The 23,841-nt window shown below is 43.7% G+C and overlaps 1 protein-coding gene across 1 annotated transcript in view; it reads left to right on the forward strand.

Annotated features, from left to right (window-relative positions):
- Vat1l (vesicle amine transport 1 like) overlaps positions 1–23,841 on the forward strand; it is a 209,189-nt gene that overhangs the window by 93,601 nt on the left and 91,747 nt on the right. Inside the window, exons 4-5 of the mRNA XM_004659597.2 lie at positions 4,002–4,144; positions 21,164–21,267. Of these exons, the coding sequence (XP_004659654.1) occupies positions 4,002–4,144; positions 21,164–21,267 (247 nt within the window). The remainder of the gene's footprint in view (positions 1–4,001; positions 4,145–21,163; positions 21,268–23,841) is intronic.

Raw genomic sequence — 23,841 nt, forward strand, 5'->3', positions numbered from 1 at the left:
ATCACCATACCTGATTTTAACCTATACTACAGAGCCATAGTAACAAAAACAGCATGGTACTGGCACAAAAACAGACATGTAGATCAGTGGAACAGAATAGAGGACCCAGATGTAAGCCCAAGTAGCTATAGCCACCTGATATTCGATAAAAATGCCAAAAATACTCATTGGAGAAGAGACAGCCTCTTCAGCAAATGGTGTTTTGAAAACTGGATAAATATCTGCAGAAGGATGAAAATAGATTCTTCTCTCTCGCCATGCACAAGAATTAAATCCAAATGGATTAAAGACCTTAACATCAGACCAGAAACTTTGAAACTGCTAGAGGAAAAAGTAGGGGAAACCCTCCAACATATTGGTCTTGGCAAAGACTTTCTAAATACAACCCCAATTGCTCAGGCAATAAAACCACAGATTAACCACTGGGACCTAATGAAATTACAAAGATTTTGCACCGCAAAGGACACAGTGAAAAAAGCAAAGAGGCAACCTACAGAATGGGAAAAAATCTTCGCCAGCTATATATCTGATAAAGGATTAATATCTAGGATATACAAAGAACTCAAAAAGTTAACTAATAAGGAATCAAACAGGCCAATCAAAAAATGGGCTAAGGAGCTAAATAGAGAGTTCTCAAAGGAAGAAATACGAATGGCATATAAGCACCTAAAAAAATGTTCTACGTCACTAGTCATCAGGGAAATGCAGATTAAAACTACATTGAGATTCCATCTCACTCCTGTCAGATTGGCCACCATCATGAAAACAAATGATCATAAATGTTGGCGGGGATGTGGAAAAAAAGGAACCCTTCTGCACTGCTGGTGGGAATGCAATCTGGTCCAGCCATTGTGGAAAACAGTGTGGAGGTTCCTAAAGCAGCTAGAGATTGATCTACCATATGACCCAGCTATAGCACTCCTAGGCATATATCCAAAGGATTCATCTCATTTCCTTAGAAGTACATGCTCAACCATGTTTATTGCTGCTCAATTTATAATAGCTGGGAAATGGAACCAGCCTAGATGTCCCTCAACAGATGAGTGGATAATGAAGATGTGGTACATTTATACAATGGAGTTCTACTCAGCGGTAAAGAAAAATGAAGTTATGAAATTTGCAGAAAAATGGATGGACCTGGAAAGTATTATACTAAGTCAGGTAACCCAGGCCCAGAAAGCCAAGCGCCACATGTTCTCCCTCATATGGGGATCCTAGCTACAGATGACTGGGCTTCTGTGTGAGAATGAAAATACTTAGTAGCAGAGGCCAGTAAGTTGAAAAGGAGACATAAAGGGTGGAGAAAGGAAGGGAGGAGGATACTTAATAGGTTGATATTGTATATATGTAATTACAATGATTGTAATGGGGAGGTAATATGATTGAGAATGGAATTTCAAACGGGAAAGTGTGGGGGTGGGGAGGGAGGGAATTACCATGGGATATATTTTATAATCATGGAAAATGTTAATAAAAATTTAAAAAAAAAAAAAAAAAAAAAAAAAAAAAGTTAAATAAATATCAAAGCTATTCTTAGCACAGAGAACCCTACCCTGTCTAGAGTCTTGAGTTTACACCCATGTTCTGAAATGTTGGCCTCCAAGTGAGCATGACAGTTACGTGTCTATTTTAGGCAGCAACTTAAAAGCACTTAGCTTAAAATGTCAAAATAAGTTGACAGCATGGGATGATAGAAAATGGCAATGGCAATATCTGGAGTTGAAAGCCTTGCTTTGTGTCCTAGACGTGCCACTGAAAAACTGAAGGCCTTTGACTTTTCCGGGTGACCTTTCTTTTATTTGCAAAACAGTGCTAGGGAGAAGGCACTTGGGTACCTTCCAACTTTGACGTTCTATGAGTCTTTCCACGTTGCCTTTAATTGCAACTAGTGATAACATTTCTGTCAATTGACCTGCCAGCTTGAATTACCCACCAACACCAAGATATGAAAATAAGATGATAGGCAGAAATGAATACCAGAGATGACTCTGATGGAATAGTTTCTGTCCTTAAAATGCCAAATGTAATGCTGGAAAGAGATGGTGATTGTAGAATGCATCTTAATTACCAACAAGTTGATTTTAGCCGGCAGGTTCTGGGGCATGTACATGGTCACAACATTTTGTTCAAGGACCTAAGTGTTTACCGTATTAATAGTGGCGATGGGAAAGCCACTCATCCCTGCCCCATAACTGCATTTGTAACCTCCCCCTAGACCATTTACTGTTTAAAACACATGCTGACCTTTCCTTTATTTGCTTGGCCCTTTCTATCCCACGATATAATGAGCCCCTGTGGGGGAAGATGATTAAGATTAACTGAGTATCTATTCAGCATCACATTTTGTACCAGTCTTTCACCTGTGTTGTGTAATACCTCATTTAACCTTTCCCTGCAGCAGATGCTGTCAGCCACCCATGTCTGCTGTTCAGGGTACATCCTGAAGGCTGCTTGCTGAAGGCTTCTGTGTTGGCATGAGCACCCCTGGCTCATGAAGACAAACCAGATGTATACAAGAGCTACAGCTGCAGAAGCAGTCCTCCATGAGTATCAGATAGAAATCTGTGTGTGTGTGTGTGTGTGTGTGTGTGTGTGTGTGTGTGCATACACACACATGTACATGTGCTCATGTAGAGGCTGGAGGACGACCTCAAGTGTCATTCAGCTACTATCTACCTTTCTTTGAAACAGGATCTCTTTTTGGCTTGTATCTTGTCAAAAAGGAGTCCCATGGATCCTGTCTTCACCTCCCAAGTGCTGAGACTACAACTGTACACTACTTCACCTACCTTTTGTTTGTTTGTTTTGTTTTTTTGTTTTTTGAGGTAGAGTCTCATCCTAGCCCAGGCTGACTGGAATTCACTATGTCATCTCAAACTCCTACCTCTGCCTCCAAGCACTGGAATTAAAGTCATGCGCTACCATACCCAGCTCTCCACTCAGCTTTTTGATGTGGATTCGGGGGCTCAAACTCAGGTCCTCATGCTTAAAAGGAAAGCACTTTGCTAACTAAACAAACTTCCCAGCTCCTTTCTTTGTTTAAGTGCTACAGATACACTGTGGGGCTAAGTGTCTGGGTGTCTTTTGGGTCATAACACCTCATTGTTTTCTGAGATCATCTTCCAAATAAAGTAGTTGTATTCAAATGTTTACCTCGGGTCTATTTCTGAGAGAGGTACTCTAAGGCATCCCCAAGATCCCTACAAAGTGATAGCATTATTGCCAATTTGTGGCCAAGTATGGAAGTGGTATTTAAGTCTGCTGCTGGAGTTTGCTGACTCGCTGATGTTACATGAGGTGTCCTTTGCCAAGGCAGAATTTGTCCTTTAGGAGACAATATTGGAGCACACTTTTGATTATCACCATTGGGTTGGAGATGCTTCTGACTTCTAGGAAGTAGAAAGAGGCCAGGGATGCTAATGTACATTCTACAATACTCCATTCAGCCCCTTTCAAAACTTGCTAATTCTGATCTCTCTCTTTCTCTGCCTCTTCCTCTCTCCTTCTTTCAAATGAATTAAATAAAATATTTCCTAAGTGCTGACTTAATCTCAACAAAGTCAACCATGCCACAGTTGAGGTCCTACACTCATCAAGACTGCTGTTTGTTTGTTTGTTTGTTTGTTGAGGCAAGCCCAAAAGACAGCCATTTTTTATGTGAAAGAATGAAAGAGAGAGAGAGAGAATTGGCAAGCCAGGGCCTCCAGCTGCTGTAACTGAACTCCAGATGTTTGCGCCATCTTATGCAAATGGACAACCTTGTGCACATGTGTCACCTTGTGCATCTGGCTGACATGGGAGCTGGAGAGTCGTACATGGGTTCTTAGGCTTTGCAAACAAGCATCTTCATTGCTAAGCCATCTCTCCAGCTCCTGGCTTTTGATAATTAAGATTTATTGAATACCTTCTACATATTCTGTGTTGTACCATGTTCTTAACATGGCATCTCATTTAACATGGTGGCTCTTTTATGTAACTTGTTTCTTGCATGTCACTTTCAGGGCCAAGCTGTGGCTCAGCTGTGTTCCACAGTCCCCAATGTGACCATCTTTGGAACAGCTTCTACTTTCAAGCATGAAGCAATCAAAGACTCCGTGACCCATCTCTTTGACAGAAATGCAGACTATGTACAAGAAGTGAAAAGGTAAGGAGGCCCTTATAAAGAGCACAGAGTTGGCCCCTATTCCTTTCTCAAAGAGCAACAGCATCCATTTGAAGGATAGCTAGCAACAGTGGAGATAGTAAGCTTGGTAGCACTAGCTCTATGATCTTCATGTAGTAGCTCATCAAATACTTTTATCCACCCTATTATTGTGCCCAAGGAAGAAAGTAGTTTTATAACTTGCAGAATTAGTGTTAATGTCATGCTAGCTGTTACTATATTGTCTTAACCCATAGAAGTGCATTTCCCATTCATTCATATGCCAGCTCAAGGTGACAACTGATTGTCTGCAAGGTTTATGTTCATCCAGATTCTTTTTGGTTCCACTCCTGTCCTGGGCCTCATTGTTTCTAGCACCAAAAGGCAATGTGTGGATGGTTTCTCTGGATCCTTCCTGGTATACCCACATATATCCTGCTCATATTAGATTGCTAGTCCTTGGCCATCCTTCACCGAAAGCAAGCTGAAAACCATCATCTAGCTATCCAGGCAGGCAGACCTGGCCTGCTCAGAAAGGTGAGCAGTGGAACCCAGGCATTCTGGCTTGGGAGCCCACACTTTCCCTTCACCCAGAGTGCCCTTCTGAAGAGTGAGGCATGTGCCATAGAGGTAAGATGGGGGCTTGGAAGAAGGTGCTGTGGAGAGGGAAGTATGAGCATGCATATTAAGGAAGGGCAGTTACCTCAGAGGCTAGGAGAGTTGCAAGAAAGCTTCACAGGACCCAAGTTCAGAAATGTCTGGCTATCTCATCTAATTACAAATGATGACATAAGGGCACCTGTAGTGACCGGGGATGGAGGCACCCGTAGTGAAGCTGAGCAAGGACACAGGTGTCAGCATATTTCGATCTTGCACCTCAGCTTAGGAGATGTGGACTCCAACCTTTGTGTGACCAAGAGCTATGGGTGATGGAGGGAGTGGCTAACGTGGGGACATGATGAGATCTGGGCTTTTTGAGTAGTAAGTAACCAGTGTGGAGGTGAAGAGCAGGAGAGAAATATGCTGTCTGTCACAGCCTCTAAGGAGGGATATTATAACCTGATCAAGGATATATAACCTGATCCACATTCCATCTGTGATCTACATGCTATGGATCACGGAACATGTATCAACACAGGGAATCACATGGAAAACACAGCTGACAACCCAACTAGAGACAGTCTGTGTGTCTCACTCGGGCTGTGCTCAGAGCTCCATGTTCTATCTCAGGTCTGCGTCATTTAGGGCTCCAGGCTCCAGGCTCCATCTTAGGTCTGCTACACTCAGGCCTCCAGGCTCCATCTTAGGTCTGCTACACTCAGGCCTCCAGGCTCCATCTCAGGTCTGTTCCACTCAAGGCTCCAGTCTCCATGTAAGGCTCCAGGCTTCACTCGGGGTGCCAGGGTCCATCTCAGTTCTCTAGTGCCCATGGCTCAGGCAGTGTCTCAGATCTGCTCTGCTCAGGGCTCCTGAAGAATTCTGTGGTAGCCAGGAGCGATTGTTTTCAACTTTTCATTTTCTGGCCCTAAGTTATAGAGGACAAATGTATTAAGTGACTCAACCAATATCATGACAAGGAAACTTTTTCTCCAAAACACAAATTAAGATGGAAAAGTAAAAGAGTAAGAAATGTGGAAACTGGTTGTTCAAGTGGATGAAATGTGGACCAGTTTGGTTAAAGTTAAGAAGTTTCTTAGGCATGAAATTTTTCTCATAGTCCAAAGTCTCCAATATTGCTTTTAAATATTCTAAGCATACATATTTGTATATAATTTAAATTGAGCCAATATTTCCAGCAGGATATGAAAATAGAGCTTCAAAGCTACATATTAGAAGTTGAGACTGGGGAAGGCTCAGTGGAAAAAGCACTTACCATATACAGCATGAGGGCGAGTTCAGATCCCTAGCACCCATGTACAAGCTAGATGTGGGCTGGAAAGATGACTCAGCAGTTGAGGTACTTGCCTGCGAAGCCTAACAATCCAGGTTCAATTCCCCAGTACCCACATAAAGGAAGATACACAAAGTGGTACATGTGTCTTCTTTCTGTCTGTCTTTCTTATCTCTATCTCTCTCTGCTTGCAAATAAATAAGTAAATATCAGTGAAAGACCTTGCCACAAAGAATAACATGGAAATCAATCAAATAAGAACTTGACATTGGCCTCTGGCTTCAACACACATGTACATATTCCCACACACATGTGTGCCCACACACATAAATACCCCTGTGTATACAAACATACCCAGGAAAAAAATTGAAGTCCAAGTCTTGCTTCTGTTGATTCATCCTACTTTTAACTTGAGTCTCTCGTGCCATGTTCTGGAAAATGAGCAATTACTGAACCTTCAGGAATTGCTTTTCCCCTTAAGTAAACTACCAACTGCTTCAATGATATGTGTTAAGTGCCTGTGATGAGATAGGACCTGTGCTAGGAAAAAAGAGCCAGCAATGGCCAACCTGAAAGGCTCTGTCCTCGTGAATCGTGCAGTCCAGTTAGGGGAGAGGGGACAAAAAATAAATTACAAAGAGAATATGCTGATATTCAGTTGTGACACCTGCTCTGGTTGGAGAAGAGCAAGGTGCCAGTGAGCACATGACGATGGGGCCACCAGATATGATGCCAGCCTGGGATAGCTCATTACCTGACCCACTGCTGGGACAAGATTCCAGACAGCAGCTACTTAGGAAAGAAGAGTTCATTTTGGGGAAGGCACAGCAGCACAAACATGAAGCAGCTCATCATCTTCTGTCCACCATCAGGAAGCAGAGAGATGAGTGCAGCCACTCAACTGTCTCTTCCCTTTTCTATGCAGCCCAGGACCCCAGCCCATGGGATGATGACCCCTGCAGGTATTGACCTGATCTAGTTAATCCTTCACGGGCGTGCCCAGAGGCTTGTCTCCTAGGTGCCTCAGGATCCTGTTAGGTTGACGATCATCATTAACCATTACAGTAAGATTTTGGTTGAGAAATTAAGTGTGAGAAGTTGGGCCAGGGAAAACCATTTTGATTCAGGGTGCGAAGCACATGCTAAAGTCCTGAGCAAGTTCAGGATTCTGAACAGAGCCCAAGGCAGCTGTCTGTGGGAAGTGGAGAGAGAAGAGGGTCAGGACACTGTAGGTTTCTTAATAAGTGGCAACCTGTAACCAGGGTACTCCTGCCTTTTTCCACTTCCCACACACTGTTCTATCCCCTCAGCTCCTCCCTGTCTTTGACCTATTCTGTTAGCCCCTAAAACAGTGGTTTCTACTGTCCAGAGAACAACAGGCAGCAGCATCTGAGACCCACCTCACCACCACCTTCCTTCAAATGTGATTTCCAGCAGCTCATTTAAGTAGGGACTTTGAGATTACACTGGAATGACAGGGAAGTCATGAATATGATTATAGCCTCTGCTGAGAAATCCGATCTTCGGGAAATAGTCCAGAGTAAGATGAAAGCTACAGGTACAAAACTGCCTGTTGCCTTGCCAAGCCCTGCTTCTGCTTGGTCGTCAGCACTTAGCATATGTCGCCAGTGAATTATAGCACTGTCTCTAAGTGCAGCAATTCAGAGCCGGGCTCCAACATTAACAGAAGGCAAACAGTGCAGGAAATTATGCTACATTCACGTGCTTAAGTTTTATTCAGCCCCTGAAAAAAAAATGACAATTATGAAGACTGTCACAAGATGGAAAAAATCCATATTAGTATGTTGAGGGAAGAAAACAGAATGCCAGATTTTCTCTACACCATGATCACAGCTTTATACAAATTCTCTGTGCATGTAAAAATGGAATGAAAGGGAAAACATGCATCAACTCACAGCCATTCCTCTTTGTTTTGGGATCATAGATATGGTTACACTATTCTGTGAAGTAGAAAAATAAAATTTCTTGTAGTGAAAACCCTCACAGGGATTGGTGAGATGGCTCCGTGTGTAAAACGCTTGCTGTGCAAGTGTGAGGACCTGGGTTTAGATCCAGCCTACCTGTAAATGTGGAAGCACACACTTGTAATCCCAATGTTGGGGAGGCAGAAACAAGAGAAGCCCTGGGACTTAATGACTAGCTAGTCTAGTTGAATCAGGAAACTTTAGGTTCAGTAAGAGACTTAATCTCAAAAAATAAAGTGGAGGGCTGGAAAGATGGCTTAGTGGTTAAGGTGCTTAACTGTGAAGCCTAAGGACCCAGGTTTGATTACCCAGTATCTATGTAAAACCAGATGCACTTGTTTCTGAAGTATATTTTCCAGTGACTAGAGGCCCTGGCACACCCATTCTCTCTTCCTGCCTCTCTCTCTCTCTCTCTACCTCTCTCTCTCTCTTTCTCTCTCTCATAAATAAATAAATAAAATATTTTTTAAAAAATAAGGACTGCAGTTGAGGAGGACATAAAACATAGACCTCCGGCCTCCACAAGCTCATGCATACAGATACATATGTCCTGTTCACACACATATACCCACACATATCTAATCACATACACACACAACAAAAACAACCTCTTATAAACCAGCCAGTTGATAAGACTATTTGAAGTTCATGCTGAGCCTTCACCCAGCCATTGCAAAGGTAATGGAGAAAAATAAAAATGTATATCTGAAACAGGCTTTACCACTCCACCCGGATAGGGAAAGATGATGATGGGTTAAAGCAATTCAGACGTAGAACGCTTGAGCCACACGTGCCTGACACTAAAGGCTTCAGAAAGGAAGAAGAGTGGTACGAGAGACAGGCAAGATAGAAACCCCTGTAGGAGTCTGGAAAGGTGCCGAGCATTCCAGAGAGTAGCAAGGTCGTGGAAGCAGACCCAGGCAAGGAAACGGAGACAGGCAAGGTGCCGAGCATTCCAGAGAGTAGCAAGGTCGTGGAAGCAGACCCAGGCAAGGAAACGGAGACAGGCAAGGTGGGTAAGAACAGCCAGGCTCCACTAAGCTCCTCCCACTCTGCTTAGACTCAGGGGAGGCCAGTTCACATGCACCTCACTGCCTGCATGAAAAAATTGCTGCATTTCACAAATGAGGAAAATGAGACAGGGCCTGATTTGCCCACCAACGTATGTGAAACTATGAACTCTGTTCTGCCAAACTTCTTTATTTATGGAGGTGACTGGAGAAAACATTTAGGCTGGAAGGATGCATTCATTACCTTGGTCATGGTTTCACAGATGTGAGCTGTCACATCTCACACGTGATTGTGCACTTTAATTCTGTGCAATTTATTGTATGCCAGTTATTTCTGAGTCAGGCTACTTAAACATGCCTTTAAAAATCAAGTACTGGGGCTGAGAAGACAGCTCAGCAGGCAAGAGTATTTATTGTAAGCATGAGGGCCTTTGAGGGCCAAAGACCATGTGAGTTAAATTCCCTAGGACCCACATAAAAATCCGGGTGTGGCCACACATGCCTGTAACCACAATCCGATGGGGAACAAAGACCTGAGAATCTCTGGGGCTTGCAAATACCACAGCTCCACTTTCAGAAAAAGACTCTGTCTCAGGATGGAGAGATGGCTTAGCAGTTAAGGCATTTTCCAGCAAAGCCAAAAGATCCCAGTTCAATTCTCCAGGACCCACATAAGCCAGATGCACAAGGGGTGCATGCATCTGGAGTTCCTTGGCAGTGGCTGGAGGGCCTGGTACTCCCATTCTCTCTCTCTGCCTCTCTACCTGTTTCTCTCTCTCTCTCAAAAAAAAAAAAATAAATAAAATATATTATTAAAAGACTCTGTCTCAAAAAATACTGGAATGAACAATAGAGGAAGGACAGCCAACATTTTCCTCTGGCCTCTGGAGAGCACATGTCCATATACACATGCATAGTCCACACATCCCACTGCAGCCACACATACTATGCCAAACACAATGCACGACCCATATTCCCCAACTCGGAGGGTCCCTGTGGAAGGGAGAGGACAAGAAGGAGGCTAACAATGGTACTAACTTGACTCTAGTCAGTGAGTACAAAACTAATAAAGAAAAATCAAACATTCGAATATCAGGTGGTAGGAAATGGTGCATAGACTTTATGTTCATTCATTCTTCCATTTATTCATTCAAGCATCATGGGTGCCTAAGAGTGTGCTACAGAGACACAGGGGTGAGCCAAGCACACAAGTCCCTATGTTCTGAAATGAGATAGGTAATGAAACAAACCATTACACAAGCACCTGGTTGGGAAGTCCAAGCCATTTGGGGAGTACAGGGGAGAATGTGTAAGTAGAAGACCAGAAAACACCTAGGAGCTCATTTTCAGACTTTGCAGGAACCACTGAGCAGCCTGGTTCACACATATATATGGGGGGACTCACCCCACATGGTCAGCTGAGCTAGTGAGGAAGCCAAGCTTCCCTGTGCTGAGATGCTAGGAACAGGCCAGCTCAGAGATTATCAGTCTCAGGACTGTGCACATTTGGGCCATTGGGCTGTTGCAGGCAATCCTGCATGCTCTAAGATGTTGGCAACATGCTGGTGTCTACTCATGAGATGAAGTATCCCCTGTCTGTCCCCACAGGCCATGACAACACAAAATGTCCCCAGAAATTACCCATGGGGGGGTGGGAGCAAAGGGGTTCCAGTTAATAAATATTGGAATGACAAACGTTTGAAGTGGCAGATATACCAATTACCTTGATTTGCTCGTTACAGCTTGTAGGCATGTATTAAATTTCACACTGCACCTCCCAAATTAGTACAATTTTACTATATGTCAAAAAATGTTACAAAATTTAAACAGAACTTCTGAACTACTTTGATGAGGCTCTTGAAAACTCAAAAATGAGCTAAAATTGGATTATGTCAGAAATCTAGAGTCCTGTGCAAACTTGAAGCAGTTAAGTTCCACTATGAAAGCTGAGCCAACAAGATGGTCTGGCCACAGTGGGAAGCATGAGTGGGAGAAGGAAATCATGAGAACAAACAAGAGAAGGGGCCAGGAAGGGGCAGAGCCTGCAGGGTCTTTGAAAAAGCACACATATGGTGGCCTGTTCTGTGGAGAACAGCGCAATCTAAGATGACTTCTGCTTTCACTGCTGGGGGACAGTGGGCCCTGGAAGCTGTGGGACATCCTTAAGGTGCAGTGGACACAGCATGAGAGAAACCTCCAGGTAAAAATGGGGTTGGGCCTGAGCTGCAGCTGCTTTCCAAGTGTCTTCTATAAGCTGCCTCTGCAAGTTTGGAAGCAGAGAGGAGACAAACCCACACTAAGGAAGGCCAAGCCCAAGAAGAAAGAACCCAGCTCCCATTTGGAGGGGTTAGCCATTTGTTCATGTGACTTGAGTCTGCAGGGCCAGCCCAAGGTTGAGGATAAGGGGTGTGAGCTCAGAAGTAGAAAACACCCCCTTGATCCTGCTTTCTGCATTCTCTGTGCCTAGCACAGTGCCTGTCACATAGTAGGTGATTGTTCAAATACAGATGAGAATTAACAAGATTCAAATCGCCTGGAGAGAATAAGGAGATGGGCATCCCAAGAGAATTACTACAGTTTGTTTGCTAAGTACTATGGAAGCAAACAGAAGTAAACAATTACTAAGAACCCTATGGTGTTCAGCACTGTGCTCAGAACCCTGTGAAGAAGCCTACTGTGTGCCAGGCACACTATGAAAAACCTATGAGCACTAAAAACTGCATGTACCATTCTGTGAAAGACATGCTGGGCACAAAGAATTGTGCTTGACACCCTGTGAGAAGCCTACTGTGTGTCAGGCACCATGACTGGCCCTCTGGAATGAGTCTACTCTGTGTTTGGTACCCTATGAGAATCCTACTGAATGCCAGATGCCATGCCAAGCACTTGTGAGAAGCCTACTGTGCATGAGACACTATGTCTAGCCCTTTATGAGAAATTTGCTATGCACAGGCACTGTGCCCAGCACCCCCTGGGAAACCTATTGAGTGCCAGGCACTGTGTACTTGCTCTGCACCAGGCACTGTGTCCAGCACGCTGTGAGAAGCCTACTGTACACTAAGCATTGTGCTCAGCCTTCTGGGAGAAGCCAACAGGCATCCTTGAGAAACCTACTATGCATTAGTGATGGTGCAGGCTGTGGTACAAGTGAACTCTCTGATCATACGGAATCCAGAAAGAGAAAGCTAAGGGGAGAGCCAAGGAGCCAGCTGAAGGCTTGCTCTCCCAGTAATGACTCTCTGGAAACCTCCCACCACTCACAATAAATTCTTCCCTGATTCATGTGGGAGGGAAGCAAAGAGGCAGCATTCACCATAGAAGGACCATGGGTAGAAACAAAGGAAAGAGCAACATAAAAGGCTTGGTTCAGCAATTTCAAAACACTTGATTCTGAACTTGGCCCAGAACAGGAGCTGTTTGTATTTGCTTTTTTTGTATTTTTTTAATTATTAGTTATGTACACAGTGTGTATACAACCACATTGGTGTCATTATTAGCCTCCTTGCTGTCCTCCCACCTCCGCAGGGACCCTCTTCATTGGGGACTGTGGGTTTGTATGTTTTTAAATCCACAGGGAAGTATGAGAGAAGCAGAGAGCAAGCCTAGAAACTTTTCTATTAGTGCTTTCCCACCGTTCTGCTTTTGTGTAATTACCATTTACACACCAGTGGCGTGGGTATGCATAGTGATGTATAATATAGAGAAAGAGAGGAAACAAGAAATGAGGGTGACACTTGGGCTTCTGCTGCTGTCTGACTCTGTGAGTGTTCTCCATGAGCCCATCAGAAGAACAAATGAGGTGCTGGCTCAGTGGGTAAAGTGCCTGCCATGAAAGCATTAGGGCCTGGGTTCAGATCCCCAGTACTCAAGTAAAATGCTAGACATTGTAGTGCACACTTATGATCCCAGGGCTGAAGGGTTTGAGACACGAGGGTTCTCTGAGGCTTGTTGGCTAGCTAGCCAAATTGATTAGGTCTAGATTTACAAAGATCCTGTCTCAAAATACTCAAAATAAGGTGTGTTGTAGAAGAAGAATCACAAAGAATGTAAGAGCTGGATGGTGAGGAGGAATGTTTTGGAACACTGTCTCCTGGACATGAGGGGGCATGCATGTATGGCCTCACAGCAGCTATTGCTACATGGATAACACCCACACAATACTGGAGACCAGAGATGTGTGTCATCATAGATGTTGGACAAGGGTAAAATAGAGAAATTGAAATAGAAGGCTACTTATAAGCAAGAAGGGGCTTGGGGTAGGGAGTTCTGCAGTTAAGGTGCTTGCTTGCAAAGCCTGAAGGCCTGGGTTGGATTCCCCAGTACCTATGTGAAGCCAGTTGCACAATGTAGCACATGTGTCTGGAGTATGTTTGCACTGGAAAGAGACCCTGGTGAGCCCATTCCCTCTCGCTCTCTCTCTCCATCTTTCTCCCTCCCTCTATTCCTCTCCTATCTCTCAAATAAATATATTTTCAAGAAAAGAAGCAGTTCAGCAGAAGGGGGTGGATAAAGGAAACAAAAAAGGTCATGTGAGAGGAACATGATCAAAACTCTTTATGTATGTGTATGATAATTGTCAATAAAAAGTTTTGTAAAATAAGGTAATGTGGAGCACAACCAAGGATAAAAGATACCCTGTGTCAACCTCCAGCATCCACATACATGCATACGTTGTACACCCACACATATGAATATGCGTGTTCACGTGCTACATACCTCACTCACATACACATGCAAGGAAGAAAATAAAAGACAGTCACAATGCTTTTCACTGTGAGCCTGGCACAGCCAGGCCCATTCTCAGATCACTTCTGGACCTGGGACATGTTAGCTAGACTTGAGTTCACCTTAGACTGGGTGGAGTCCAGTTCAGTAGGATCTTAATGATGACATGGGGGGGGGGGTTAATTTGAAACTTCTTCCGTGAGGAAACATTTCTACCCTTAAAGGAGCAATGCCTTGTATAACTTCTAGGAAAGCTGCAAAGACGCTTAGTTACCCCAGATAAAGCACCAACAGACCAGAGAAACAATACCACCCAAGTCCAACTTGGTAAACCAGTGTGTTCACAGGGATTACTTACAGAAGCTTGAGTTAATGGTTAATCCCAGTACATGGGTAATAGAAGCAATGGAATCACTGAAAATCCTGGGTGACAACTCAAAAAAAAATCTACATTACTGGAGTCCCAACCCCAGCCAACCTCCCACCTCCTAAGACCATGTGCACCCGGGACAGGAGTCTCCATTCCAGAAGCGAGGGTTTACTGGAATCTTATGTGAAGAGCTGAGCCACCTTCCTTCTTCTGTAAGGGAATGTTAATAGGCACATTCTTATGAGGGTCTCATATGGTTATCACAGCTCCTGTGGTTCCAAGAAGGCAACAGTCATGTCATGACCAGAGGACAGAGTTTCACTCCATGCCTGCTTAAACAGTTGTGTACAAATGGCCAAGGCATCTCTATCCTAGACTCTCAAGATGACAATGACCTTTACTGAGCTTCTCCTCTCCTTGCTCAGATTCCACCCCACTAAAGATCGCCAAAAAGATGCAGTGAGGGCCGGGGAGACAGCTCAGTCAGCTATGGGCTATAGCAACCATAATGTCAGCACTCCTCCTTCCCAAAGTTGGGGGTCCCAAAGCCTGGTGACTTCCCTAGGCCAAGATGTTACATTCTTCTCTAAGATGTACCTTCCTGTTGTCCACTGCTCATCTTCAACACTTCACAAGTTATTTTCTTGAAAGGCTCTGTGAAGCAGGGTTTTCTGTGTGCTTGTGTGGTTTTTAGAATTTTTTTTTTTAGAGAGAGAGAGAGAATTGGCATGCCAATGCCTTAGCTACTGCAATAAAACTCCAGATACGTGTGCTACCTAGTTGGCAAGTGTGACCTTGTGCTTACCTCACATTTGTGCATCTAGCTTGCTTGGGATCCAGAGGGTTGAACATGGACCCTTAGGCTTCACAGGCAAACACCTTAATTGCTAAGTCATCTCTCCAGCCGTGCTTGTGCGTTTTTATATATGCTGTGGTTCTTTATTTTGTGAATGTGTGCTGTCGTAATAGAACATCATAGATTAGGTAATACACAATTAACAGAGACTCAGTGGAGGCTGGAAAGTCCAAGATATAAAGTGCCAACAAGTTTGGTCTCCACATCTAGGATGGTTCCCCAAACACCATGTCTTCCATAGGGGAAGACCACCTCCACACATGGTAGGAGACTGGAATCAGGAGAGAGAGTAAGAGGTGAACTCAACTTTTCTGTGGACCCAACTTACACAGTAACAAGACTGTACTTCACTGTGATGTTTATTATTCATGGGGACAGAAATGTCATGCTTAATGCCCTTTTAAAAGTTTCACTTCTTCATACTGTTACAGTGGAGACAAGAGTGGACATTCACATGCAGCCTTTCCCTGCATACCTATAGGGGATATGAAGCAAACGTTAGCCTTAGCCTATCTCTGCCCAGCTCACATTCAGCATTAAGTAAACACTTGGCAGTCAAGTGATTTTCCAATGGCTAGGATTAAGTGTCAATGTGCTATAGCCTAATCTTAGCCTCTTCTATGATCTATAAGAAAAACATGTAGCAGTCAGAAGCGTTTTAGTCTGTATGTTTGGAATAACATGGTACAACTCTGCATATTTGCATATTTATTTTAAAACAAAAATTTAAACCTGCATCTTTCAAAGATTCAATTCAATAGACTAGCTGGGCATAGTGGCATATGCCTTTAATCCCAGCACGTGGGAGGCAGCAGTAGGAGGATTACCATGAGTTCACGGCCACCCTGAGACTACATAGTGAATTCCAGGTCAGCCTGGGCTAGAGTGAAACCCTACCTTGAAAAAAAAAATTCAATAGACTACTTCCTAGAGCTGCTTGTAAGAGTGGTGCTTCCATAATTACAGACTTGAATGTTTATTATAAAGTCTTAAATTTGGAGAGGTGAAAAGACCATGATCTGTGGAGTTAAGCTGGAGCTAAGGTTGGTTGGATTCCAGTTGAGTCACATAGTGGTGGGCAAAGTTGTAGCGTCTGTATGCCTCAATGTTGTCACACACCAAAAAAAAAAAAAAAAAAAAAAAAAAGTGGAGTTGCACTGCATATGGTGATGCACATCTTTAATCCCAGTGCTCGGGAGGCTGAGGCAGGAGGATCAGGCCACATAGTGACACTGTCTCAATAAAAGGCAAGGACGTGAAATGACTTTTCTCACAAGGTAGTAATGGGAGCTTTCTTTTCAAGAAAGACACATGTAGAAATGTGGAATATTGGTTTTCAAAAATAGTTTCTTCATCATTTATCTAGTCACTTATCCAGTTCACTTAAGCCACCTCTACTTGTTGGGAAGTAGTGCTTTGACCAGCAAGGGGATGGAGCTGTGGATATAACAGTTAGCAGCAGAAACTCAGCCCCCAACACCTGGGGATATTTTATTAAAAGAGTGGATGAATAAATAAGTAAACAAATAAATAACATAATTGATGTTGTCAAAAGTGATTTCCATGTTAGACACCAAAGCCTGAACAGAACTTGAGCAGAAACTAATGAAAGATGGGGGCTATTTCCTCCAATGAGGTGCTTAGTTATAACTCCTCTGCAGAGCCACATGGAAGTCAGGCGTGGTGGCACACACCTTTAATCCCAGTACTCAGGGGGCAGAGGTAGGAGGATCGCTATAAGTTCAAGGCCAGCTTGGGACTATGTAGTGAATTCTGGGCTAGCCTTGGCTAAAGCGAGACCCTAACTCAAGAAAGAAAAGAAATCAGAGCCACATGGAAGTGAGCCTGGAGTAATGAGGAGCTGTGTGGGCAAGGGATCTCCAGACAGAAATCATGCCCAGTGCAAATGACATGAGGTAAGAAAGTCCTAGGAACAGTCAGAAGGCCAAAGTGTGTGATCAATTACTAGAAAGTAAATGCAGGGACTAGGCAATTATAGGCCACTATGCACTGTGGGTATGCCTTACATTTTGGCAGAATCTGAGTAAAGAAGATAGAACCGCAGACCAGGATGGGGGCAGTAATACGCCATGTGATTGGCACTTTGTGGGGGAGAACATGAACCTGGTTTGGCAAGAAAGATACAGATATTAGGAGTACCAAAAAAGAAAATGAAAATCAGGACTGGGTAGACAGATGCATCAGGCCAGCCTCGCTGCTCCTTACCACAAGAGGCCATCCTTCTGATAAAGTCCAAGGGAGGTTTCATGGAGAAGTTGATGGCCCAGGAAGTGGGACAGGATCCCACTCCCACAGGAGTGAGCAAACTGGGCTGACAACAGACCCCAGCAGAAGTGAATTCTGGGTCACGGTTACCCTGAATATTTATGTGAGGTTCCAGCAGAGTCCACGTGGTCCAACCCCGCCTGGAAAGTAAGCTGTGCTTTTTTTCTGTATAGCAGCTACCCTGGCTGCTTCCCCTCACCACAGGACCTCTGCACACTTTGTTCTCTTCCTGGAAAACCAGTGCCTCCACTGGCTTTGTAGCTAAATCCATCTGTGATTGGGAAATTCCTCAATGTCCATGGTGTTGTAGAACCTTTGTGGCAGGCACCAGACCCTGTTTCAACTTAGCTTTTATTTGGGTGAATATTATTGACAATAAAGGAATGAGCCAAGCCATTAGGGATCATCTTTACATCCCTCACTGCCCAGTGTAGTGTTCCCAGAGCTAAAGATTTACTGAACAGATTGATTTTAGAAGGTGCTGTTGGGCCCTGAAGGTTTCTCAAAGATTGCATCCAGTGTTGACAGCAAAACACTTGAGAACTTGTAGCAGAACAAGTCCTGGGCTGGGAAGATGGCTCAGAGGATTAAGTTCTTCCTGCACAAGCATGAGTCTCTGAGTTCGGACCCCCAGGACCCGCATAAAGCTGGATAATAGGCATCTGTAATCCCGGTGTGCCTGTGGCAAGATGTGAAGCAGAGAGAGGAGAATCCTCCCTGCCCAGGAAGCTTATAGAACATCTGTCTGGAATTCACAGAGGGGAGCAGTGAGTGACTCTGCTTCAAACAAAGTGGAAGGCAAGGACCACTGCCTGAGGTTTTCCTCTGACCTCCTCATGTACATCCCGGCATGCATGCACCCAAACTCATACACACAGACACAGATACAGATTCATAGGCTTTGACTCACGTTCACAAAAGGAAGAAAATGAGAGAGGAGGGAAGGAAGGAAGGAAGGAAGGAAGGAAGGAAGGAAGGAAGGAAGGAAGGAAGGAAGGAAGGAAGGAAGGAAGGGGAGAGGAGCAACTCCCTGGACCCAAGCCCCAGACACCCAGAGAATTTTAAGCACCCCTCAAGTTCTAGTGCACATTTAGGTTTAAGACAGACTGTTTTATGACCCTGGTTCTGAACTTTTAGATGAGATTTAAGAGAATACACCAGGGCTGGAGAGATTGCTTAGTGGGTAAGGCACTTGCCTACCAAGCCTAAGGACCCATGTTCGATCTCTCTCCAGATCCCACGTAAGCCAGATGCACAAAGGTGATGCAAGCACAAGGTCACACATGCAGACTGGGTGGTGCAAGTGTCTGGAGTTTGATTGTAGTGGCTAAGTTTCTCTCTCTCAAAAAAAAAAAATAACTAAAATGAGTAAAAATAAGATAAAAAGAGAACACAAGTGCAAATAAGAGCTCAATGAAGCTTATAAGGTAAGCTAAGCACTGTGGTTGTGTCTCAATAATGGACTGAATTTTAGACATCACTTAGGGGAAGCTGAAGGGTATGTCCACATCAGGACAGCTGTCATGGGGTGTGATGGGACAGCCCACTTGGAGTCTGAGCACATGTAGTTTCCTAGTCATTGTGCTATGGGAACAGGAATCAGCTGATGGCATGGACTGTAATGCCTGAACTTTGCTGGGTTGTGGGTGACATTGAAAAGTTATTTTTACTAAGATGAGATCATTCTGCATACGATGCAGATCTGAGGAAATTACACTCTTGTCTGAAGAGAGCAGGGTGAGCCACAACAACCATACGTGTGAGCAGGATACCCTCTCCACAACCTTTAGAGCCTTCCTGCTCTACAGCTTCCTGCACAACGTTCTAGAGAAAATCACAGTGAATGTTTGGCCATTGCATTCAGTGATGGAATCAATGGATGGATAAATAATCAACTCAAATACATCAACCAGTGTCTTGTCTGACCAGTAGAGAGCACACGTGGAGTCTCTACTCCATACCCTTCCATCATTGAAGGAAGGCCTCCCTGATTATCCCTATCCCATGGGGAAGCATGTGAGTGTCATATCTGGAGAGTAGATGAACAGAAGCTTTTAAATTATATCAAAGTGCCTGTGGATTGGACTAGCAGTCCCACAAACACAGGGAATGTATTGGGTTTCCTTTTCAGGACCTTGGACAGCATCTGTCATTCCAGCCATGCTTACCAATGACATAACTGATAAACTGAATAACTGCCCAGTGACAAGCAGCCTAGCCACACATTGAAACTGTCACTTCATTTATGGTCCCCTCAGAGAAACATGTTAGCTCCATTTTACAAAATACAAAACTAATGTGTAGTAACTGAGGACTGTAGCTAGAAACAGACTTGCACTCTGATTCAGGTGCCCATCCATGTTCATTGTTCTACTTACTGCATGCTGGTTCTCAGAGAAAGAATTAGCTACCTCCAGCTTTAGAAGATACTTATGCAGGGTCTGGCTCACGATCGTATGACACAGGACTTTCCAACTTTTAATTGGTCTGAAGGTAATAGACATTCAGCAGAAAGCATATCTCAAGTTTTGAATATTGATCTTTCCTGGGTTAGTTAGATGCAATATAATATTCCTGTGATGCTAGATGGGAACTGAAAATTACAACTCCCAGTCATCCCCATGACTACCAGGGTAAAACAATGGCACTCTATAGAGTACTAAGTACTAAAAGTATGCTATAGAGCTGGGCGTGGTGGTGCACGCCTTTAATTCCAGCACTCAGGAGGCAATGGTAGGTGAATAGCTGTAAGTTCGAGACCACCCTGAGACTGCAGAGTGAATTCCAGGTCAGCCTGGGCTAGAGTGAGACCCTACCTCAAAAAACAAAACAAAGTTTAAAAAAAAAGAATACTAAATACTAAGTATAAGCACTAAACTATGGTGCTTGGTAAGTTACATTGTTGTCTGTATGTGTGTACATACTCGTGTGTGTGTGCATGTGGGTGCATGCATGTGTGTGTGTGTGTGTGTGTGTGTGTGTGCACATATTGTGAATGTGCAAATGTGTGTGTATGAAGACCAGGGGAAAATCAAAGGTATCATTTCTCAGATGCTGTCCATCTTTTTTTGTTTGTTTGTTTGTTTGTTTGTTTTTAGAAACAGGTTCTCAGGCTGGAGAGATGGCTTAGCATTTAAGATGCTTGCCTGCAAAACCAAAAGACCCAGGTTCAATCCGCCAGTACCCACATTAGCCAGTAACCAAATAAGCCAGATGTACAAGGTGGTGCATGCATCTGGAGTTCATATGCAGTAGATGAAGGGGTGCACCCATTCTCTCTTTCTGTCTCTATCTCTCAAATAAATAAATAAGTCAAGTGTGGTGGTGCTTGCTTGGAAGTCAGAAGTAGGAGGATTGCTGTGAGTTCAAGGCTACCCTGAGACTACATAGTGAATTCCAGTCAGCCTGGGCTAGAGTGAGACCCTACCTCAAAAAAAACAAAATAAGTAAATAAATAGAGATAGAAACAGGGTCTTTTATTGGCTTGGAACTCACCTTATTAAACTATACTGGCTGGCCCATGCGCCCCAGAGATTCTCCTGTTTCTGCTTTTCCAGAGCTGGGATTACAGGCACACAGCACCTCACCCTGCATTTTCACATGGGTCCTGGGGATAAAACTCAGGTCCTCATGCTTGCAAGGTAAGCCTTTTTCCAACTGAACTATCTCACCTACCATTTTAGATGAATTTTTGATTGAGGATATTTTCAGTTTGCACTGGATTTAACGGGAAACTTCCATAGTAAGTCGAGGAGCACCTGTAGATAGAGGGCTTCTCCTGAGTGCTTGCTGTTCATATTCTGGGAGCCACGTGATATCACACCGGGAGAGAAAGCTTCCACAGTTTGGTTCCTGACAGGCCTCCTTATAGCTCTGTGCTTTGTCTTCTCACCATTTAGGATCTCTGCTGACGGCGTGGACATTGTTTTGGACTGCTTGTGTGGGGACAACACTGGCAAGGGCCTCAGTCTTCTCAAACCCCTGGGGACTTATATTCTATACGGTGAGTGGGTGCATGGGAGAACAGGCCATGGTCAGCAACCGCAGGCATGCAGCTGTGCTTACAACAGATGCAGCATGTCCTTGTGTGGAAGTAATGGGCACGTTACTGGTATGTGTCTGTTGCCCTTTGTGCCCTTTCAGTTCTATGCCTTCCACCCATCATCTTCAAGAAGGTTAAAGCAAGACCAAGCCAATGTAGCCATCAGAATTGGTAGATTTACTAAAGGACTTGACCCATAGAAGGTTGCAGAGGTGGGAAATAGCAATGGCTTCAAAGGAAGTTCAAAAGGTAAAGCTTGAGAGACCCACAGGATGGAGAGGTGTGAGTAGGCTGCTGGACAGTTAGGTGGATTCTTCACTAGTGATGATGCTGCAAACTACAGATGCTTCTTCCTCGGAACTTGTGGGTGGAGGTCCAGTGAAGATGGAAGCCCTGGATGGGGAGATGGGACACTGACCTAGTCCCATTGGCCCTGGTTCCATATCCACAATTAGGTTTTTGTTACTATTGTTTTCTTTCATCTTTGAGGCAGGTTTTCACTACATAGCCCATGCTGGCCTCAAACTCACAATTCTTCTGCTTCTGGTTCCTGAGTCATGGAACTATTAGGTGTGAGCCATCATTCCTAGATATATCTGGTTTTATGTTCTCAAGTGTGTAGGAGATTTATGAAAATTTGGAGCAGTTTTCTCCAGAAAATAAAACTCTAGAGCCTATCCTACTTCGTCTCTCTCCCCCTCTCTCTCTCTCTCTCTTTCCCTCTTTCTCTCCTTCTCTCTCTCTCTCATACACACACACACACACACACACACACACACACACACACACACACACACACAAGCTAATTTAAACATCAGTTTTTATAAAATTCAAAAAGGCAAAATATTACAAAGGAAAATGATACTGGGGTATCTGATGCTTGTGATTCTTGGAACATCTGTGTCCTCTGATTACAAAAGAAATTGAACCTTACCTGGGTAGCTCAGGGTGGGGATGGTGATAATGACCCTTGTAAAAGAGATGTTCTAATGTTACTAATACCTTTTGTCATCGTCAGGTCATTAAAGCAGAATGAGCTCATTGAAAGCAGCTAAATACTCTATCTTATTGCTTACTTGTTCTCATCATTTCTATCCCAGCCACACATTTGCTTGAAAGGGAATATATATGTATTGTTGTTGTCGATGAGCGAAGTTATGAGGGTCAACAGCATTGGAAGAATACTGAATATTACTAACAAAATGTAGATGGACAATTTGTTCATCCTTATTTCTCATTTTCCAAGAGTTCTGTTGTTGCTCCAGTTCAATGATGCCATTTGGGTGAACTTCAAATCTCATAATTGTTTAATTTATTACATTGATTACTTGATTGCTAAGTAATGGAAGTCTGGTGCTATGATGTCTGAGAGCAATCACCCTATAAAAGCAGAAGCAATCGTTAACTAATTGACTTATAAGTTACTAAGGCCAAATGTTAAATTTAAAATATGTATTATTTTTTATATTTTTGACAGTTTTATACATGTATATATTTTGACCATATCCACCCCCTGCATTATTCTTTCTTTACAACTCTCGCCAAACCCGTTCTTCCCACCTATGTCCCTCTTCTGCTCTCATGCCTTTTATTTTGCAGCCCACTGAGGTTAATTAGGGCTGTTTTCATGAACATGATGGGGGTGTTATTTACTTGAGCATGAGCAACTTAATGGTGGCTCCCCTACTAAGGAAAATGTCTTCACTCCCCAAGAAACCACTAACTACCTCAGTGCGGTGTGGCAGCCTTATGCGCCCCCCCATCCCTGCAGGGATGTTGAGGGGCCCAGTCTCTGCACGTCTTGTTACCCACCGCCGCCATGAGTGCATGAGTTCGATGGTCCTGTCTTGTCTGGAAAACAGTATTCCTCAGCACTCATCCTCATCCTCCAGCTCTTACTTTTTTATATTAAAGGACTATTCACTGAGGAAAGACTTACTTCCAAATCGTTGGGTACCAGTAGGAAATTCATTGAACAGAGACAACATAGTACTGGAATATGCTCTCTGTTGTTAAAAGTTCCTTCACCCCACCCCCTTCACCCTAAAAATAGCACAGATTGAGTCATTGCTCTCTGTGTGAGCATCTCAGTTCATCTTTCCCAACTCCACCTCCATCCAGGTGTCAAGATGCAGTTTTGATGCCCTTTCATCTGAAGTGGTTTTCCTCTCTCTGCCTGGACCAAATTGGAGACAACAAGCACTTACACCATTCCCTGGACCTCTGAGTTTATTTTACCCTTGTCTTCCTCCTTCTGTACCCTATCCACCCAAATTCCTCTTCTGTACTTCAATGCTCAGCATAGGTCAGAGCCCTAAGCCTCTCACTTGCAGAGAATAAAATTCAAATCCATGAATTTATTTCTCTTTAAAAAGAAAAAAAACAACCAGATCCAACAAAATGTGTCAGAAACTTATCATTTTCTGAAAATGTTGGCCTAATCACCTTTGGACCAAAGGAATGGAACAACCACTATGAGAAAAGTTACTTTTGCTTTGGTCTTATGTCACCTAACTAAATAGCTTGATGCCCCAG

The sequence above is a fragment of the Jaculus jaculus genome, chromosome 1 (genome assembly GCF_020740685.1).
Source record: "Jaculus jaculus isolate mJacJac1 chromosome 1, mJacJac1.mat.Y.cur, whole genome shotgun sequence".
NCBI lineage: Eukaryota > Metazoa > Chordata > Mammalia > Rodentia > Dipodidae > Jaculus > Jaculus jaculus.